The 20759-nt window shown below is 36.2% G+C and overlaps 2 protein-coding genes across 3 annotated transcripts in view; both read left to right on the top strand.

The window, feature by feature from the left end:
- Positions 1-16745, top strand: part of Nle (notchless protein homolog 1) — a 51534-nt gene extending 34789 nt beyond the window's left edge. Inside the window, exons 8-12 of one of the 2 annotated variants that reach the window (XM_081771472.1) lie at positions 521-652; positions 6442-6559; positions 7733-7836; positions 9963-10089; positions 16667-16745. In XM_081771472.1, coding sequence (XP_081627598.1) covers positions 521-652; positions 6442-6559; positions 7733-7836; positions 9963-10089; positions 16667-16679 — 494 coding nt within the window. In that variant the 3' untranslated portion in view covers positions 16680-16745. Of the gene's footprint in view, positions 1-520; positions 653-6441; positions 6560-7732; positions 7837-9962; positions 10094-16666 lie in introns of those variants that run through there. The other variant, XM_081771473.1, reaches the window with a different exon arrangement.
- A 3034-nt stretch (positions 16746-19779) lies between these two features.
- LOC145660925 (uncharacterized) lies at positions 19780-20421 on the top strand. The gene has a single exon (XM_081726361.1). The coding sequence runs from the start codon at positions 19780-19782 to the stop codon at positions 20419-20421; it is 642 nt and encodes a 213-aa protein (XP_081582487.1).
- Positions 20422-20759: the final 338 nt, after the last annotated feature.

Here is a 20759-nt window from a genome sequence, read left to right as displayed (position 1 = left end):
AAAAAAAAAAAAGAGTGATTGGGTCGATGTAGAAAAAATATTTACCATATAATTTTCGTCCAATGAATAAAAATTATTTGTCGAATAAACTACATGATATCTTCGGTTATTATGGTACCCATTTCACATCCTCGTTGGTACAATACTCTTCAATTTACTTTATAAGGAAATTTCACATCGTTACACACGAAAATGTTCTTTGCTAATGTTTAGTTTTTCTACATGTAATATTTATTAAGCATTCAGCTGTTAACGATATTAACCATTTCCATTGTTTTCCTCTATTTTTAATATAGCATTTAATTTTATCCTTTTGTGTTCTCTTGAAAAGTTTAAAGATTTTTAAACTACTATAAATCTTCAAATGTTTTTTATATGAATATGTTTTGTCGAATAAGTGTTCTTTTGTTTTAGATTAATTAATTTATTTCAACGTACGCAAAGAAAGAAAATGGCCATTTTTATATATGTTCATGAAAAAGTATAGTTACTATAATTAGTATGCAATAATTTGTTTCAGATGAAGATCTTCAGAAACGAGCACTAGCACGATATTCTGCTGTATATGGCGACAACGGAGAATATCTGCTGTCAGGTTCGGATGATTTCACACTGTTTTTATGGCATCCAGAAAAGGATAAGAAACCTGTAGGTGAGTTCTGGTGTAGAATATTTAAAATTAATTATCATTACCTTGAATATCCGGGAGAAACAATGTTTATAAATATGATATTGTAAAGTGACACACATATTGTTATACTGTTCAAACTTTAAGCATGTCACACCAAACAACGTCTTGTATATGGTGTTAGTTCGGGTTGCGTCTTACACGTAGATTGTAAGGTTAAGGAAAGAAAAGGTATAAAAATACATTTTAAATAGTATTAAACCTTGGATAGTAACAATAGATTTGAGAGCTTTTCTAAAGTGAAAGAACAATGATGTGAAGTTGGTTTAGCCACCTTAATTCACTTCTACCACTGGGGTCCACCGAGAATAATATACGTGTACAAAAAATGCAATGTTCACGTTAATTTTTCACAGTCAGTTTCTGAGTATAGATGTGTACATGTTATAAGTTGTATATTTTTATTTTTTCATAGCACTGAAACGAAAATCATAGTGCCTGGTGACTTAGCCTGTCCTCGACATCCAGTGGGGATCGTAGTAGAATTGGAGGATCCCAAGTTACCCAACTTGAGTTGGTAGTCTCGCCTCGGTTCTAATTCCAGTAATGCCCTTTCGATCTTCACCTCTGCTTTTATGGGTGTGACTCCAAGACACACACGTATCCCATGAGAGTGTTTTTGGAAAGTAAGATTCTTCTAGGAGTGAAAATTATGAATTCTCTCTCTCTCGTGTCCAGTGGTCTATCTTAATTGACTGGCTATTGGAAGAAAATAGCTGACGTTGATTGGGACACATCGATTGACCTCGTGTTCCCAAAGTTGCTATTGAAATTTGAATGCTGACTCTGGCTGATCTTCTCTTCTTACGACCTTGCATCTGGGGTTCAGATATAAATGACAGATGTGTATATAAAATCACAAGGCGGTGTAAACAATTGTTTACCTGTGTGACTTCAGTTTAAGCTCTCTGGTATTTTCTATTATTATAATATAAGAGTTTGAAGACACTTGTCTGTAAGCAGATTTTGTTAGGGGAGGCGAGGGCTATTTGAGCATAGTAAGAGACAAATCGATTTTCCTCAAAACTAATGCAACAGACGATCTTACTTGTGATCTGAAAATGTTAATAAATTATGGTAGTATAATATATTTTTTTAAAATTGAATATCATTATAAAACCGCTATTCAGAAAAAATATTAAAAGTGAAAATAGCAGAAAATGAAATTTGCGAAATACACGGGATTATGGAGGGGCTGTTTAAGTCATTATTGTGCAGTACGTACTTTTATTTTATTTTTATTTTTAAAAAATATTGCTACCTACGTCTCTTATGAAATCTACTAGAGAATATTTATTTTTGAGAAGGTTATTTTGTTCAAATTAGAATTTTTTACGCAATAGTAAGTTAAAAATCAAAATCATCGTACTACGAAAGTTACGAACCAAGAGACCTTAAAAGTTATTAAAGAAATATTCACTTTACAAGCACTGAACACATAATTGTTTTCACCCGAAGGTTCTACACATCTCGTGATGTAGTAGCCGCGGTGGCTTAGTGCTAGAATGTTCACCTCTGGTGCATGGGGTCCTCGGTTCGATCCCGGCTTGTAACAAGTGAGCTTAGTGGTGGACAAACACCGTGTGTGTGTGTTCTCGGGGTTCTCCCGTTCCCTCCCACTTTCTTCATTCCACTATTTCATTCATTTCTCATTATCATCGTCTCCTTTAGCCTAACCGGCATAACCAAAAAATTCAATTTCATTTCATCTCGTGATATCACTGTTTACATGCTTGGCAGCGAATCTATTCTTATTTTTTGACAGATTCATGGGATATACGTAGATATTAACTATCATCACTTGACACATTTTTCTCTGATTCATTTACATCGTAACATTTGTCGTGGCTATTATTGGTTGACACGGGTTGTATAGGGAATTTTTAATGGATTCTCTTTGAGGTAGTCGTTTCTCTTTCCAGTATAATATGAAATATTTAAAAAAAAAAATCCTTCTCAATTTTATTGTTATTCGTCTTATATGTAAATTCCACTTTATTATTGATAAAATTCCGTTAATTGGTTTTAAACCGCTCCGTCCACTATTTGTAGTTAGCGGGCACTATGCTATGTTAAAATTTCAGTCTCGTGCTTCTCTCAATATTCGATTGATTCATTTGGGGCCACGCTGGCTCAGTGATAGAGCGTTCACCTCTAGTGCATGGGGTCCTGGATTCGATCCCAGCTCGCGCCAAGTGAATTTTGTGGTGGACAAACACTGCGTGCGTGGGTTTTCTTGGGGTTCTCTCGTTTCCTCCCACTTTTTTCATTCCACTATTTCATTCATTTCTCATCATCACAGTCTCCTTTAGCCCAACTGGCATATCTGTAAAACTTACAGATTTCATTTCATTTGATTTCATTTTCGATTGATTCATATAGCCTCGTTATTTGTTTTTGCGAGTAAGGAATTGTATCCGAAATATAATAACATTGTCTTAACACATCCAATTGCTTCATTAAATATATCCACTTAAACAGCTTTCTCACCTTATTTGCACTATACATAATATATCATGTCAAGAAAATAGGTGTTACATATCACCTTGCCAAGAAAATATTCAGATTCCCGGCAAATTGAGAAGAATAAAAACTCCAACCTTCTACAGGAACAACAATTCAAAACAGAACAGAAGTCTGATGCGGTACTGCACACAGTAACAATGAATCTTTTTATTATTTTGGCCCAAATATTCCCGATCTCTCCTATACAGTAATGAATGCTTTCTGTAAAGAACGAAAACTTTAGATAGTGATTTCCCATTTGCTGTTTCCAGTACATCTCGCATCGTCCCAGAGTCGATAGAAGCGTATTCGTTATATGTATATCCTGTTTTAGTTATATACTGTCTGAACACTAAATTATATTGGAAAATATATATATATATATATATATATATATATATATATATATATATATATGTGTGTGTGTGTGTGTGTGTGTGTGTGTGTGTGTGTGTGTATGTATGTATGTACTCTCTCTCTCTCTCTCTCTCTCTCTCTCTCTCTCTCTATATATATATATATATATATATATATATATATATATATATATATATATATATATATATATATATATGTGTGTGTGTGTGTGTGTGTGTGTTAGAATACTAGTATTAACTTGTTGCAAGAATGGTTAATCGGTGGTAATAATATTGAGTTTCTTGCTATAGGGATAGGATACTCATTTTGTGAAAGGATGCTATTCTTACATTCCTGGGCAAATTTGGATTGCGTTCTCATAACAAAATTTCTTTAATAGTTCCAAACAAATGAGTTTCGTTTCTCATTGTGAAACTACAATTGACTTCCAAATTATGCAAATTCTATATTGAAACTCGAAATAGTAGGTCTGTAACTTTAAGTTGTACAAGAGGGGTAAATGAGAGAAGGAACTTATTCTTAAGACGCTGAAGTCATTATCAAAAAGCCAATTATCGCAATCTTTTACCGATTTTGCTCTATGAAAATTAATATTGAACTGAAAGTGGCAGATTTCTACCACTTTCTATTTTAGAAAAGAGATAAGAGAAGATATTGGACATATTCTTAGGGTACGTAGTTGATTGCAGAAAGCCCCATCTGGTCATCTGTTACCAATTATGCTCTATGGCGATCAAGGTTGAAATCTTACATGGTAGAATTCTACCACTTCCGGTTTGAATAGTGAGTTAAGGAAGAGGGACCTATTCTGAGGATGCTAAATCGATTCCAGAAAGCCGCGTCTCGATATCTCTTGCCAATTTTGCTCTTATACTTGTCGACAGACTGACGAATGGATAGACAGGCATAAGACATTCGATACGTATGTACACTAACATGTAAATTTGCAAAAATATTTTAAAGAATACCTAGCAGAAAAAGATCTCAGAAAGGGAGGAGAATAAAGTAGCAATCATAATGGTTCCTCTTCCAGTCCTCGGTACTTTCTCTTATTGCCTTACTATTTGTTCTTTCATCTCGCTTACTCGCATTCGAACTCCCAATATTAGGTTAGTAAGTATAAATAGAAGTAGTTAATAATTCGTCATTGTAAGAAGTTGAGTATAAATTTCCAAATAGCGTTGCTCTGTAAATGAAGGACACTTCAGTATGTCTGATAAATAAATACTTACTTTTGTTAACTACAGTTGTGAGTATCGTCACGGTAACTTTGGTAATTGTTTTGGTGTTTAACGTCCCCTCAGCACTCAGGCTATGTGAGACAATGACCAAGAGTTCATTGTATTTGGTCTAGGAATTAATTCGTGCGGGTGGACAAGAGATGGCGCAACGAACGGAGCGTCCCACAGTTCCGTGTATCCACACATGTGTTGCAAACCCCTGTCATCGCGTATCGTTCGTAGTATAGGCCAGTGGATTAAAGCGTCAACAACACCAGTTTGTAGTTAAGTGAACATGACGCAATTTGTGCCTGATAAAGTGTTTTTGCGGGGTGTCCTGCTGCATTACTTTAACATGCAGAAAAATGCGACTGAAAGTCATCGTATTTTGGTGGAAGTGTATGGTGACCATGCTCTAGCTGAGCGAACGTGTCAGAAGTGGTTTGCACGGTTTAGAAGTGGTGATTTCGGCTTGGCAGACCAAGAGCGAGCTGGACAGCCAAAAAAATTTCAAGACGAAGAATTGACAGCATTGCTCGAGCAGGATTCGTGTCAAACGCAGGAACAACTTGCAGCAGCATTAGGCGTTGATCAAACAACAGTCTCCAAACGCTTGAAAGCCATGGGAATGATTCAAAAGATGTCACATTGGCTTCCACATGAATTGAAAGACAGAGACGTTGAAAGACGAAAAACCATTTGCGAATTGCTGCTTCAACGACAGAGCAGAAAGGGGTTTCTGCATCGAATTATTACGGGTGATGAGAAGTGGATCCACTACGAGAACCCTAAACGAAAAAAGGCCTGGGTGAAACCAGGTGAACCAGGTCCATCACAACCAAAACGAGATATTCACTGTGCAAAGGTTATGCTGTGCATATGGTGGGATATGAAAGGTGTGGTGTACTATGAGCTGCTGCAACCGGGTGAAACTATGAATGGAGAACGTTATCGACGACAATTAATGCGTTTGAAGCAAGCTCTGGCCAGAACACGACCAGAATGGGAGAACAGATATGATAAACTTATTGTTCAACATGATAACGCTCGCCCACATGTCGCAAAACCGGTCAAAACCTATTTAGAAAATGTCGGATGGGAAGTTTTACCCCACCCGCCGTATTCACCAGACGTTGCTCCTTCGGACTACTACTTGTTCGATTGCATGAACAACGATTTGATTGGACAGCGGTTTACTTCTTCAGAAGATATCGAAACATGGGTCTCTGACTGGATCGCTTCCAAGGATGAGGACTTCTTTCGCCACGGAATCCGTACATTGCCTGACAGATGGGCGAAAGTGGTGGCTAGCGATAGACAATATTTTTCTTAAGGTATTTATGTATTTTGTGTTTGTACTACAGCTTCAATGTGTGCGTACCAACCGCACGAATTAATTCCTAGACCAAATAGATGCAAACCACTTAAGCTTCCAGTGGGAGTTTAACCTGGTATCCCCGCACCAAAGGTTCATGTGCTAACCAAATAGCCGCAAGACAGACAATGATGTAACCACATTAGTTTACATTTACAATTAAGCATAATTTCAATGCGGATACCAAATTTTGTAAGATGTATCTAAAAGTTAATCGATTTACTTTACTGAACATTATCATGTGTGCTTTAATATATTATATATTTATTTTGTAGCAAGACTTATTGGTCATCAGCAGTTGGTTAATGACGTGAAATTCTCTCCAGATGGCAGACTTGTAGCTTCCGCATCATTCGACAAATCAGTTAAAATTTGGGATGGTAAAACAGGAAAGTAAGTAGTAAACTCAGCAACACTTCCATATTATTACTGATAGTTTGGTAATTTGTTTCTGCTCCAGTAAACATCATCCTGAGGAATCATAAATTAAGGAGATTACGAATATCGAATTACTAACATTTTAATTGTTCTGCTATTTTTGAAATGTTTCCTAGCCATAACAACTGAATACGAGATGCATACACAGCAGATATTTATCGTAGGGCTTCGTTAAAAGTTTTGATATATTGAAATTTTAAGGAGATGGAATATCAGAGTAGAAAAATGCGATTGGGCCGAAAATAGAACCCGGGCCTCCACCTTACCGTGCTGCCTAATTATTCGTCAAAACACACATTTTTAATTCTTCAGGTTGATATTCAAATATTGTAGCGCGGTTGTTAATGCACCGGCACGATAAATCAGGGTCGTGGATACGATTTGTGGCCCAATCACATCTTTGTATTATTTGAATTTCACAAAAGCTACACGTATAGAGAATTCGGTGTTTAAAAATGTATTTTACAGATAATGCTTATCTATCTAACTATAGCGAGATAGATATATTAAAATGCAACGTCAAGATATTCATTACGTCTAAAAACAATTTATTGTCTGAACAACTGTTTTTAAGCTGTGATACGGTCTGAGTTGTCAAGATAGCTGAGTACTGACTTCAAGAATGAGAATGTGTAATTTACTTGAGAACGAACTAGAGCTTGATAGTTAATGTTACAGCATGTTAAGCAGGAAAACCAAATTAAATCGCTCTCAGTACCACTGTATTACACACCTAATTTCGTCAGTTTCTTTCCTCCATTTCTAATATGTAAATATAAACTTTTGTAGTTAAGACGTACGTTTTCAGTATTACACAAGTATAGCAAATTTGCGTTTTCGTTCTCTCTTAGGTTAGGTTAACAGTTTGTTTCCTGCTTATAACAGTTTATTCATTATCAAGTAATAATTATAACAATAATTTCACTTTACTTGTGCAGAGTAAATAGCAACTCTGCTATAAATGTTGGATTTCTGGTTTTTATATTAATCAAAAATTAATATTTTTATGATGAATAACCCTATTTTAGTAATTGTGATCACTTTGGGTAAGTATTTTATTTTAATTTCATATTAGGTTGCTCTTTAAAAACTGAGAGTAACGATTTAATAGATGTTTTAACTTAACAGATTCATAACTACTCTGAGGGGCCACATTCAAGCTGTATATATGGTTGCATGGTCTGCAGATTCACGTCTGTTAGTTAGTGCAAGTGCGGATTCAACTCTAAAAGGTAAGAGAAAAATTTCTTGAAATCAGCTATGTAGATTGACTTAATTGCATAATTTCTGCGTTAGATCGAATGGATTTGCGTAAACCGTGATGGTAAAATTACTTGTGTTCTTTTTATTTGCTAAACGTGACATGTTTACAAAATTATACCCTGAAATCCCTTAATACATTAAATAAAAGTAAATATCAAGAGTGTTCATATTGTAGCAGTACTCGTGTCATAATAGAGTTACAGTACTGATTAATAATTGTAATTATTCATACCATGACTTCCTTTCAGAGGTATAAACTGCCGAAAGTATGAAAACTTTTTAAAGTGATCTATCGTGAAAAGTGGGATTATAGTTCCCTTTCTTACACCATTCTGGTACGGCGCAGGCAATCCCACAATAAGTGTTATTATTATAAGATCAACTAGAAATATGTTGATATCTGCTTGGTTAACATTAAAGCATCGGACTTCCGAGTGCTGGTAGGATAGGCAAACAAGGAAGGAAACAGGACATAGAAACTGAGTAAAATACATCAGGAATGGGTACGCAATATGATAAGTAAAATGACAATGAAATTAAATGCAGCTTTTAAATGTTGGTCAATTTTATTATCCTTGCTGCATATAGCGCACAAACAGTTGTCGGTTCATCACATGAGTTCTATACACTTAAGCCAGTACAATTGCAATAAGGTACAATATCCACATGCACATCGTTACTTATCCATATCAACATCCAAGTTATGTAATTAGCACTCCTCTTTCAGATATGAATCACCCACCATTATACATAATTAACATTTATTTAATATACTTCATCGTATCCATTACATACGTGATCATTTAATTCAATTAAAATCGTCATATCGTCATTAATACATTAACTACATTAGCTTCGTCGTATAACAACAAAAGGATGATCATTTAGTTAGAGGAGGGAAGTAAATCATTTGGTATGAAATACATACATATGTAATAACCTATTAAAAATTAGATATGTTCTTGAATATGTACAAGTATCTGTTGGCTCCTTTGTAATGAATTTAGTAATGTATCTTATTCTTCCTGATGTGAAAGATGTCACATATATATATATAAACAGGAGAGAAGACAATCCCAGGGCTCATAGCGAGTCACTTTTTTTTTTTTTTTTTTTTTTTTTAAACTAAAAGTTACTTTTTTGGGAGGTAAAGTAACTTTTTCGTGTGATTTATGTTGTGCTTTGGCAGTTTCCTAAGAAAAATATAAAAATAAATGGAAAAGGGCAGAAATATGTTACTCATTACTCTTCTGAAAGCTTCAGTACTTGCTGCCACATGTGAAACAGTCAGCTTTATTCTTTCTAAACCAGAGTGGATGGTTGGTGGATGCTTAAGCTCTCAAGGTGGGGCTGAGAACCCTTCTGTGTCTATTCTTTCTAATTTTCAAACAGGGATAATTAAAGAAACATTATCTCTGGTTTTTCTTTCTTCTGCACTTTTAGTAGCTTGTAGTTCGGTAAGGAAGCAGATTTTGATTCATGTTCATTACACCTTTTCTGTTATAACTCAGTGTTGGCTGCTTTAATGACAGTTTCTTTTTTTGTGGGAAGTTCACCTTCAGTCCTAGTGAACAAATACTGCAGTAGCGCAATATTTAAATTCTGTGATAGAACTCTGTCTGACATTTTCTTCTTCATTGGTGCTAATTTCCAATTTAAAACTATTGAAACTGTATCTAGTATCCCGTAAATAAACAAACATACTTACTTCTGTCGCTTTCTTTTCGGTTCACATTTTTGTTCATAATTTATTCTGTTCATGCATCATAATTTTCATTAATTTATATGAACATTGTGTCAAATGACTTAAAACGTCGTTAAATACATAGTGCAAAGTGACATGCGAATAAGATGTTCAAGTTTCAATCATAGTATCTATTTTTACTTTCTTCCTTTTTTCTTCAGCACATTAAATTCAAGAAAAATTTGAAGAAAGCATATGTTCGTGATCATTTAAACATCAGTAATTTTTTCGTTTACAGAGAATTTCACTAGGTTTTGTGTACTCTCTGTACAGAAGTAGTAATTATGCTATATTTTCAATGATAATCGTGAATACATTGCGTTTCTATGATTTGTTCGTTCTTTTCTGTAGTATGGAGTCTTCAAAAGAAGAAACTGGAAATTGACCTTCCTGGTCATGCGGATGAGGTTTTTGCTGTTGATTGGTCTCCAGATGGTTTACGTGTTGCTAGTGGTGGACGTGATAAAGTATTGAAACTGTAAGTATATGTTTAAACTGCATTTGGTGTATTTGTGTGTAAGGTTACAAATGACTTACCGAGGTTTTGAGGAGAGAGAGGGGGGGTCAAAAGGTGTCCGGTCCTTTATCACGGTCATTTGGCACGTTTTGATGGACTGTGGGGAGGTCAGTTCGGAGTGCAGCCGTAAGAGGAAAAAAGAATACTAGAAAGGGGAGATATGTCTGACGATGTTAAACTACCACTGTATCTGAATTAATTTTAACTCTTCCACCAGCCTAGCGTATCCATGTCTCCGAATGAACTTTGTATCGATGGCTATATGAGGTATCCCTTTATGCAAGGCGACCCAGTAGAGGCGTTACTTTTACACTATGAAACCGTCAATGCATTCAAGAACAGTGGAGTGGGATACTCTGCACCCAGGTAGGGACCTCCGAGTGCTTGTGCAAGAGTGGAAAAACGATAATAGATAACTGTAACCAGTTACAGCGGATATGGATTCAGCGTTTTGAGCAAATATTTTATCTTTGCCATTATTCTTTTATGCAAATGGAAAATGCTAGAATCTGTTACCACTTCCGATTTCAATACTGATTGCCATAGAACAATACCATAAAAGTTAACGTGAAATGACTTTTTAGTGTAGATAGAGAACCTCAAAAATATATTTATTTCATTCCTGATCCTGTTAAAACCGAAGATGGTAGATTACATTTCCGGCTTCACTATAGGATCATCGTGAAGCATAGCGAGAAATAGCTCGAAGTAAAATTCAACGTCAGAAAGGTAAATTCTATCTAAATCCGTTACCACTTCCATTTTCAGTATTGGATTTCTATATAAATCATAAATAGTAAGAGATAACGAAACTTCTTAAATATGGATTTAGATTCAAAGAATAGGTTCCATCTTCTCCCGTATAACCCCATTGAAACCGGAAGTAATAGAAATGTCCAACTTCTGATTTAATACTGGATTTCTTAAAGCTATAAAAGATAGCGAGAAATAGAGATTTTGATATAGATTCAGCGTCCCAAGAACAGCTTTCTTCTTACCCTTATCTTTCTGTTGAAACCAGAAGAGAGAACTTATCGTTTCGGGTAACAATATTAGATACCTGCAGTTTGGAAGTCTACTGTGGTTTTGTGATATGAAACGCAACCCGTTTATTACAAACATACATTTAATTCAGAGTTATTTCACATCTGTTATATTTAAATACTGTTCTTCATATTTTCTATTATTTTGGTAATTTCTTCACTAGTTCATGTAACTTGATTCCCATTCTTCCACTGCTCTATCTACTTACAGTCTGACAACATTATATTGCGACCCCATTCCAAAGTAGAACCCACCAAAATAATGTTTCTATATTTCTACTTTTTGATTTCTTTCCGTCCCTAACTGACGGAGAATTTAGCAAAAGTGCTTATAATTAGGGATGGACAAAACCGGTTTTTATAAAAACCGAAATCCGAAACACTGTCATTTCGGTTTTCCAAAACCGGTTCGGTGTTCGGTGAAAACTTTTGGAAAACACATTTCCGGAGAACAACGAAACATTCATTCTGGTCAGAAATAGAACCAATTTTGGAGAAAACCAGAACCGGATCTGGTGAAAAATCAAAGAAAATCTTTGGAGTAAACTGAAACCGGTTTAAGTGGAAAACCGTTTTTTTGAAAAATTTCAAAACCGGTTTTTGTGCCAACCACTACTTATAATGCCCTTTTGTATGGGTGATTATCTTCGTAATTTTCTGGCAAGTAATTACTGTTTGTTTCTATGTTATCTAAATATTGAAAATATTGACAGTGGGTCAATTGGGATTATATCATCATATAGCTTTAGTTCTGTTCTTCTAATGGTGTGTATTTATACCCTTTGTTATTCATTTAGACAAATTCGAAAAGCCTACCTTGTGGGAATAGCATACGCGCCTTTGGCGCGGGAGAAACCTATTTGATTCTTGGTGCGAGCTCATGTGGTTCGGTTCCCACAGATAAACTGTAGGTGCATGTCACATAGAGTATTAGTACTAAAATCAAAGATAACTACAAATCAAGCGAATTCCGAAGTTGCTTGAACGAAACTTAAGTTAGGGAAAACGAAAGTTAAGGAAGGTTAATTCATAAGAATATATTCGCTGATTATTTTCCACTTAGTTATTGTTCATGCAATATAAATTATGTATGGAAATAAATACGCTACGAATATATATATTAGGGTTATGACTTTTTTGAAACCCTATGTTCCTGTGTCTCAAATCGATGAACTTTTGTTCAAAACCAACGAAAAAGGCATTAATTCGATTTTGTTGTCGAAAAAGGTCACCCCCAAACCATAAAAACGATTTCACAATATACGTGTATATTGTGATGATGATTTTTTCTGCCCTAAGGCAGGTCTTTGACCCGAAGGTCCCTGGGCAGGATGAACCAATGGTGGTTTCCCATTGCCTTTCATGGGATGATGACATCCTACGGACAGACCTACAGTTTAACGTGGGGTCGGAACCACTGTGCTCCCACTGGGAATCGAACCCGGGATCACGCGCATCAGAAACGAGCGTGCTAACCATTCCGCCACGAGGGAGTATTCTGTATATGTAGTTTAGAGTTATTTTGTATTTGTATTGTATTGTTATTCTATATATATTATTCATTCTACATTATTGTATTGTATATGGATTGTTTATTGTATATGTATTATTTATTGTTATTGCATATCATAAAACATTTAAATAAATTGAAAATTACAATCTTGCATATCAATTCTACAAGTACGAATAGCATAATTGTAGCATAATGAACAATTATTATGTTTTGTTAGACAAAACAAATGTAAGCTTAAGTTTATCCTTCATTTTACAGACGTCATTAAGATCTTGGAGACACTTGATAGCTCGTTCTGTACATTGAATTGTTCTGGGAATTCTTGGTCTCGATGGCTCTTGATTCCAAAACTTTTTCACACAGTTTAATGCTTTTTCATGAACTCGCAAGCTGCTACATAACTTCTGATAATCACCCACACTGTAGATTTGGTCAGAAAACCAGTGGTCTGCCCATTTGTAAGAGATGAATCTACAGATTTCGAGTAGAGAGTCTCTTCTCTCTAGAGAAGAATAAATGCCGGAAGAGCTAGTATTGCTCGAGAATTCCATCTTGCATTACTCAATTTCGGTATTTTCTAAAACTTTACTTTAGGAAATCTTCCAGTTGCTTCAAAAAACCGGAAAACTCGAGTTAAATGAAGTAGGAACTTCATATCATCACGCCATCCAGCTGTTTCTGTTATTTCTTCTTCACCAGTCTCAAAATTAATATTAAGCTGTTCGCAGTTCTTTACAGACTCAAAGATAAATGGATATTTGATATTCGGCAATGTGTTGTTTCCTCCAAATTCATCATCCATCACAACGCGAAGCACTCGGTCAAGAACATGGTGTTGACAATAATCATCTTTATACTATCCCATAAATTGTATTCATCGAGAAATCTGATATTCTTTTAACCACAGTATCTGCTCTTCCGTTTGGTAGACCTAGCGCTTCTAACTTAACTTCTCTTCGTTCATTCTTCAACACTAGCACTTGATATTCTTGGCCATCAATACGTTTACCATCAAAATGCAACGCCCAGTTTTCTAAATGCAGTGTTTTCTTCATTTCTTCTTTAACAGCTTCTTTAATAGTAGACTTGCAAATACCAGATTGTGAAGGCGTCTCAATGTCGATTCCATCTTGAGATAACTGCCGGCAAATGGTTGCTGCTTTGCTGGTTGATAACTTGGAAGATGTTACTAATTTTGTTGCAGTTTGGTTTTGTTATACTTCTTCCTTGTCCATATGGAGGGTTCATCTGAAGTTTGGGCTTCTTCATAATCACTCTCAGTATCTGATGTTTTGGAAGTTTACGTACTTGTTGTTGCTGCAGCTGCTGGTGAAGTAGACTGCAATGGCATCTTCCTTCGTTTGGATGGATGGATAGTTTGGGAACTCGCAGTCTTCCCAATTCTATAACCAACATGTCCTTTGCTTTCTATTTGAATTTGATATAATCTTTTATCCTCACTACACAGCCATTCACCATTTTCTTTTGTGATACCAAAAATTTCATCCAATTGATCGCATTTTCCTCGTTTTACACATTCGTCGTAGGTGTGCAGCACCTTATTCAGTTTTGCTTCTACGACTTGTATAGATACACTGGGAAAATTTAATTTATTTTGCCATAAATTTGTTACTTCTTTTGCTGTTATATTTACATGTTCTTTCCTTACCTTGATGGATGCTCCAAGGAACAAATAGGACCAACAATTTGGATTTTGAGTGGTATCCTGCTCTTGTTTTCCATTGATTGTTCTTTTTGTGGAACATATCTTTTCCTTTATGATTCTTGAAATTGCACTAGATTCTTCGTCCAGATTTTCTTGTTTCGTAGAAGCACTTTTCTTACGAGACATTTTGATTACAAATGGTACTAGGAGGTTTTAATTATTGCGGAATAGTTTGCATGGTTTGGTTATATACAACACAATACATCACAATGCGACTCAGAAAATCACAGTCAATCGCGCACACTTCTTCAGTTGTATATATTCTTTTGTTCCTGAACACGGCACACAAACAAATGTTTCACAATAACTATCTGTACAACAGGGCTCTTTTCCGCTCGTTGCAAGTCACTATGCCGAAGCGATGTTGTATATTTCCTTCTAGCTGCAGGCAGCTTATTCTTTGTTCTCAGATATCCGGTTATTGGATGGCGCGCTCCAAAATAGAAGACAGCGCTATCTACCGGAATCTTCTAACACTATTTTCACACGTCTCTAACTTGTTTCACACGTCTCTAACTTAGAAATTTTGTTTTGGGGTGACCTTTTTTAAAAACTAAACAGAATTAAAGCCTTTTTTTTTATTAGTATTTCACAAAAGTTCATCGATTTATGATACAGGAAATCAATTATTTTACAAAAAGTCATAACCCTTATATATATATATATATATATATATATATATATATATATAGATAGATAGATAGATAGATAGATAAGAGAAGGTCTCTCTTTGTTTTTCCTTACTAGTTATACATTGCCTCATACGTAATTCTCTCTCTAACCTTTTCACAGGTATTGAAATCGTGTTAAATAATATAGAATTTTAAATAGTTCCAACTTCAGCAATTATTTATTTATGTACTTAAAATTATTGTAGTAAAGGAGCTTCCTCTCCTGATCTTCAAGGCTGCACACAGCCATGAAATGCGTGGACATGTTGATGTGGAGTTCATGCTTACTTCTTTACTACAGAGAACTCTTTATATATGTATGTATGTCGTATTTTATGTCTTCCTTATACGAGGGCTGCTGGAAATGTTTCTACAATCAATATGAAGTTCTGGAAATGGCTTTTTTGTTTTCCAAAGTATTCACCTTGAAGATTGATATGCTCAAACGAAATTTCCAAGCTTTTTTTCTTTTTTTACATTCTGAGGATGCTACCTGAGAAACCTCTGTTTGTAATGCGTCAAGAACTGTTCCAGGCAACACAAATCGCTCACCACGCATCTTATTTTGCATGTTGAGGAAGAAATAGAAGTCATTCGGTGAGTATGGATCTAATGAGTAATTAATTGGACATTTTTACTGACCAGCAGCAGTTTAGTGTGGTAATTTGGAACAACCGTTGTGGTGGTGAAAAATGATACGACGATTTAGGTTTGTTCCACGGAATTCACGGATCACCTCTGGCAAACAAATCGTTGTATACATTTTATCATTTACAGTCCTTCAATCTTCTAAAGTTATGGTTGCCACATGTCCGGTATAACCGAAAAAACATGCAATCATTTGCTTGGCAGCACTCTTCGAGCGAGCAACTTTTATTGTATTCAGGTTCGTATGAATAGATCCAAGTTTCGCCCGCGTGTAACAATATAATACATTACATTTGTCATTGAATTTTTTGAGCATTTCTTTACACCAATTGACACGAGCTTTAGTCAAGTTGTGTGGGATCCAACGGCGTGTAAGTTTCCGTACGGTCAGATATCTATGCAAAATCGTATGTATTGATTTCATGTCAAAATTCAAGGATACCTGAATATCATGGTGTGTCACATGCCGATCTCACAATCAATTCAGGACAGCATCAGCATTACTGGCAACAATAGAATGGACGACCTTCACAAAATTCGTCACTGAGAAATGTGTTACTATGCTGGAATTCGGAAAATAAATTGTACACAGTCATATTGGATTGCGCTTCATCCCCGAAAGTCAAATGAAGGCGCTTGATGCATTGTTTTTGTGTCAAACTACTATATTTGAGATCATTAAAAAATCATTGCCCGAAAGTATTCACGAGAAATTTCCATATCTCACACAAAACTACTACTTAAGACTGCTGTGAAAACTAAACGAACAGGCGTAAACTAACAATTAAAGATAGTTTAACGTAAAAGGGTCTGTTCTTCCGTATTTAATGAAAGCGGAATACTTGCGCCATTGTAATAGAGTTTTAGAAACTTTGTCCAGCAACCCTCGTAGAAATAGTGCTGTATGAGTTTATTATTATTATTATTATTATTTCAGGTGGCAGTACTAACGACATGTACTCAGAAGAACAACAATTTTATTATTTTTATGTACAAATAAAATTATTCTGTTTTAATTTGTGATTATCGTTATTGATACCCATTTCAGTCTAATTCCTTTCCCTCTTCTGTAGTTCTTAAATTAAATCTGAGACATCGAGCAAATATAAGGAGAATTGAAGTTTTATATCGAAGCGAAAGAGGTAATCATAAAACATTTAAATGTAATTATTGGGGCGTAGCAACCATTGGCTTCGAGTGCAGTTGTGGGGGTTGCACAATTTTTAAAAGAAGTATAGAATTGCAAACATCTACAATGTTATTTGTTGGTTCTTGGAGAATGGGAAATTTATTTACATCTTTAAGACTGTGCAGTATGATGACACACAAGGCGGAATAAAGAAGGTGATTGAAAAGGAGACGGCTCCAAGAAAATTCTATATATGGTTTTGGTTTGCCTTAATGTTCATGTGGCATAATTTATCGTTGAATTAAGATTGTTACATACCATAAGTGAGTACTGTAGCATTCTGCCACCATGATACCTAGCTTTTCATCTGCAGGTTGTGCTAATAATGTTTCATTTGTTATTTGTATAATATTCATTCTAAAAAGCTTGAATTACGCAGTGAATCATCTTACTTAACTAAAGAATGGTATTCTTAATTGCTTTCGGCAATCTGTATAAGGAATACATGTATGACTAACTGCAACATACAAGATTTGTGAGTTAGTGACACTTTTTTTACTTTTTGGGAATCTCAATGATTTCCAAAGAGTACAAATTAAGGGTGCCTGGTTAATTGAAGCCGAGCTCCTTTCGTGACTAAGCAGTTAGCGTATGCGCCTTTGGCGTAGGAGATCCGGGTTCGATTCCCGGCAGGAGCTCATGTTCGGATTCCACATTAATCATTAGGTCCCGTCTCGTATAGCCTCGCTGCTGAAAGAAACGTCAAACTCAGAATTAACTCAACTCAATTGAAGCGCGTTTATCCAAGACTGCCAGTGAGGGAGATCTATCAAGAGGAACAACACAGAAGGGGGTGACTAAATACATAATTCGTATCAGGAGATCATCGAAGGGAAATAGTAGACGGAAACCGAGCGTAGATAAAAGGCATCAGTGAGCATTGCAGAGGATTGTGACAGTCATAGTGGATATGCAGAGAAACCGACTAAAGAACTCAGTTGAAAGTACCTGTTCGTACACATTACAGTCCAAGGAGATCCACAGGAACTCAGCTTGCGATTTCGATATCTCTGATCATCATCGCCAAAGAGGTGCCGCGAGAAAACATGATGCCAAGAAAATAAAAGGTGAATTGTAGATTATTGGAAGAGGATATATGGGTTCGATTAACTATCCTTCTTGTTTCCTGCAACGGGTCGAGTTTATGTATAACGAACGCCCGAAAAAAGCATTCGAACCGTTCACTTTCCACAGTCCAAAGCATTACTCCTCTCTCTTTGTGCGAGCCACAAATGTATGGTATTTCATTGATCGTATTATTTAATACTCTTCTAAGATGAATTACTGCCAGTGAACATATGGACATTTTAGGTAATAAAGAATATAGATTATACAGATGTAGCTCTTTAACAACGACACAACATTTCAATGTGCCAATACACATGACTACACTTGTTCATGCGTAGTTCGAACATCAGGCTGAACTTCAATACCTTCCCTGGTCCACTCAATCCTCTGACTTCAATATGGTCAGTTTTACAGCAACGAAACGGGCGTAATTTCCTCCTCCATTATCACTGACTAGTTCACTCCATGAAGAATGGCGGGTTTGATTCCCCGTGGGGACACTTATTCGAGAAAGTGTAACAGCTTTTTAGGCCAGCCATCCTGAGTGAGGTTATTCTTATTTACATCAGGCAAATGCCGGGATGGTACCTAACTCGACCCAGGACGCTTCTTTCCTTCCCCATTCTTTCCCCCCTAATTTCCCAGATAGTGTGAATGCCGAGATACGTTATCTCTCATATGTGACGGGCTAACATGGTCCTAGGGACCGAAAGCCCAAAAATTTAATTCGTAATCCTAATTCATAAAGAATGATATATTTTTGCTCTGAAAACCAGTAGCGAGTTATATGTCTTAATTTCAGTACAGGGTGTACTACAGGTCAAAGGTGGTCCAAAGCTGTATTAGTCAGGTAAGTTGGGATTTTTTAAAAAATGTTTCCATTATTTTGATGACTAGAGACCGGGGTCTTTATGCAGAGTCGTTCTGACGCGGAATTAGTGCCATACTAAAGATTTCGACTAACATATATTTTCTGCAGTGGTCAGGCCTTTAGTATGACGTTAATCACTCATAGAAACGAATCTGCATAAGGCCCCGAATGTTTTTTTGTTTGTTTGTTTTTTTGCAGGCACTTAAAATTTAAAAAATAGACATTAAGTAGGCGCTAAAATGTAAATCAAATAAAGGTAATACTCAATACAATTAAAATATAAATCATACCTGTTTGGTAGTATTTTCTTATAAACGAAGCTTGACATGTAGTCCATGTATATTTGGTAAGTACATTCTCTACAGCACTTTATCACTATACTTAAGACCAAATTTTATACACTATCATTACACTCAGAGTCCAAAATTTTACATCTTGTCATTACAAACAGCAACTGTTTCGGAAGAGGCAGAATCCTTTCTTGAAATACTAAATTATTTATTTTTTCCCCAAGAAAGTCTTATTTTGAAGGAAATGTATAGAATAGGCAACGTTAGGCACTGAAGAATTATTTAGGCAGGAATGGGCGATATAGGCAAAATAAAATTAACTTAAATTGAAACTGTAACCCCCAATGTAAATTTTAAAACGTTATTTTTGGTAATTTCTTTAATATTAATGAATAGGCATTTTGCCTAACAACCTGTTTCTATTGATGACTATATATACGAGGGTCATTTTAATTCCAACTGGCAACACTGCTATGATTGGAGTGTCGTGTGGACAGGAGACAAATGACAAACGTAATGTGTTCCGTGGATGTGTAAGAGTCAGTTCAACGCTGCTGTGTTTCCATATTACGGCGTGTGTGGCGAGTAGACATTGTTAAAGTGATTGTTGTGTGAAATACCGCCCTAATGCAATGTTCACGCGCGCAGAACAGCGTGTGTTTATGAAATTCCAGGTGGCACGAGGGCGAAATGCTAGGATAATTCACAGAGGGTTAGTAGAGGCCTGTGGTGAAGCTGCTGTACCGTATCGCACAGTGGCGAGATGGGTTGCAGCATTTCAGGCGGGACGGCAGTCAACAGACAAAATGCAGGGCATATGCGAACGGCTACGGACGAAATTCATCGTGAAAGATACGGACCTGCTTGACGGTGATGGGCGCTGGACTTCTAGTGAATTGGCGCTGGAGCTGAACATTTCTTGTGTTTTGCATGCTAACACAAGATCTTGGCATGCGGAAAATTGCAGCCAGATGGGTGCCCCATGCTCTGACCGAGGTTCAAAGTTGTATAGGTGGGAATGTTCGCGCATACACCTTCAACGTTACAATGAGGAAGGTGATGACTTCTTGCACCGCATTATTACAAGTGACGAAACGTGGGGAAGATCCTACGAGCCTGAATTGAAACGTCAATCGAGTGAATGGCGCCACCCAGAGTCTCCACGACCGAAAAAGCTTAGGCAAGAGCTAGCAAACGTGAAGGTCATTATGATAGTCATACGACCACGAAGGCATTATCCTGTCACATCAAGTTCCACCGGGCGTTACCGTTAATGCTGCATACTATGCTTCATATGCTTCATGCTGATGTCCTCATAAAAGTCTTAAAGGATTCTAGCACATGTGTTTTTGAAAGTAACAACTCTATTTTTCCATTTATTTCAGTTATAGTGATTCTTTCCCTAATTAACTTCAATACATCAGCTTTCATGTGTCTGAGAGAGTACGCTTGCCCCTGTGAATAGCACAGCTCCTGTTCCATAACCTTTCTAAATCACGTATGATAAACCTGCTCATTATCGTTCATCTCCAAATACTCAAGTACTCGCAAGAAAGCATTCTCTGTTTCAGTCTACATGGGCTTTCCTTTTTTCTTCGGTTCGTATCACCTG

The sequence above is a fragment of the Thermobia domestica genome, chromosome 9 (genome assembly GCF_964235325.1).
Source record: "Thermobia domestica chromosome 9, izTheDome1.hap1.1, whole genome shotgun sequence".
Taxonomy (NCBI): Eukaryota; Metazoa; Arthropoda; class Insecta; order Zygentoma; family Lepismatidae; genus Thermobia; species Thermobia domestica.
The sequence above is the reverse complement of the archived record's forward strand: the minus strand, read 5'-3'. Positions and strand labels throughout refer to the sequence as shown.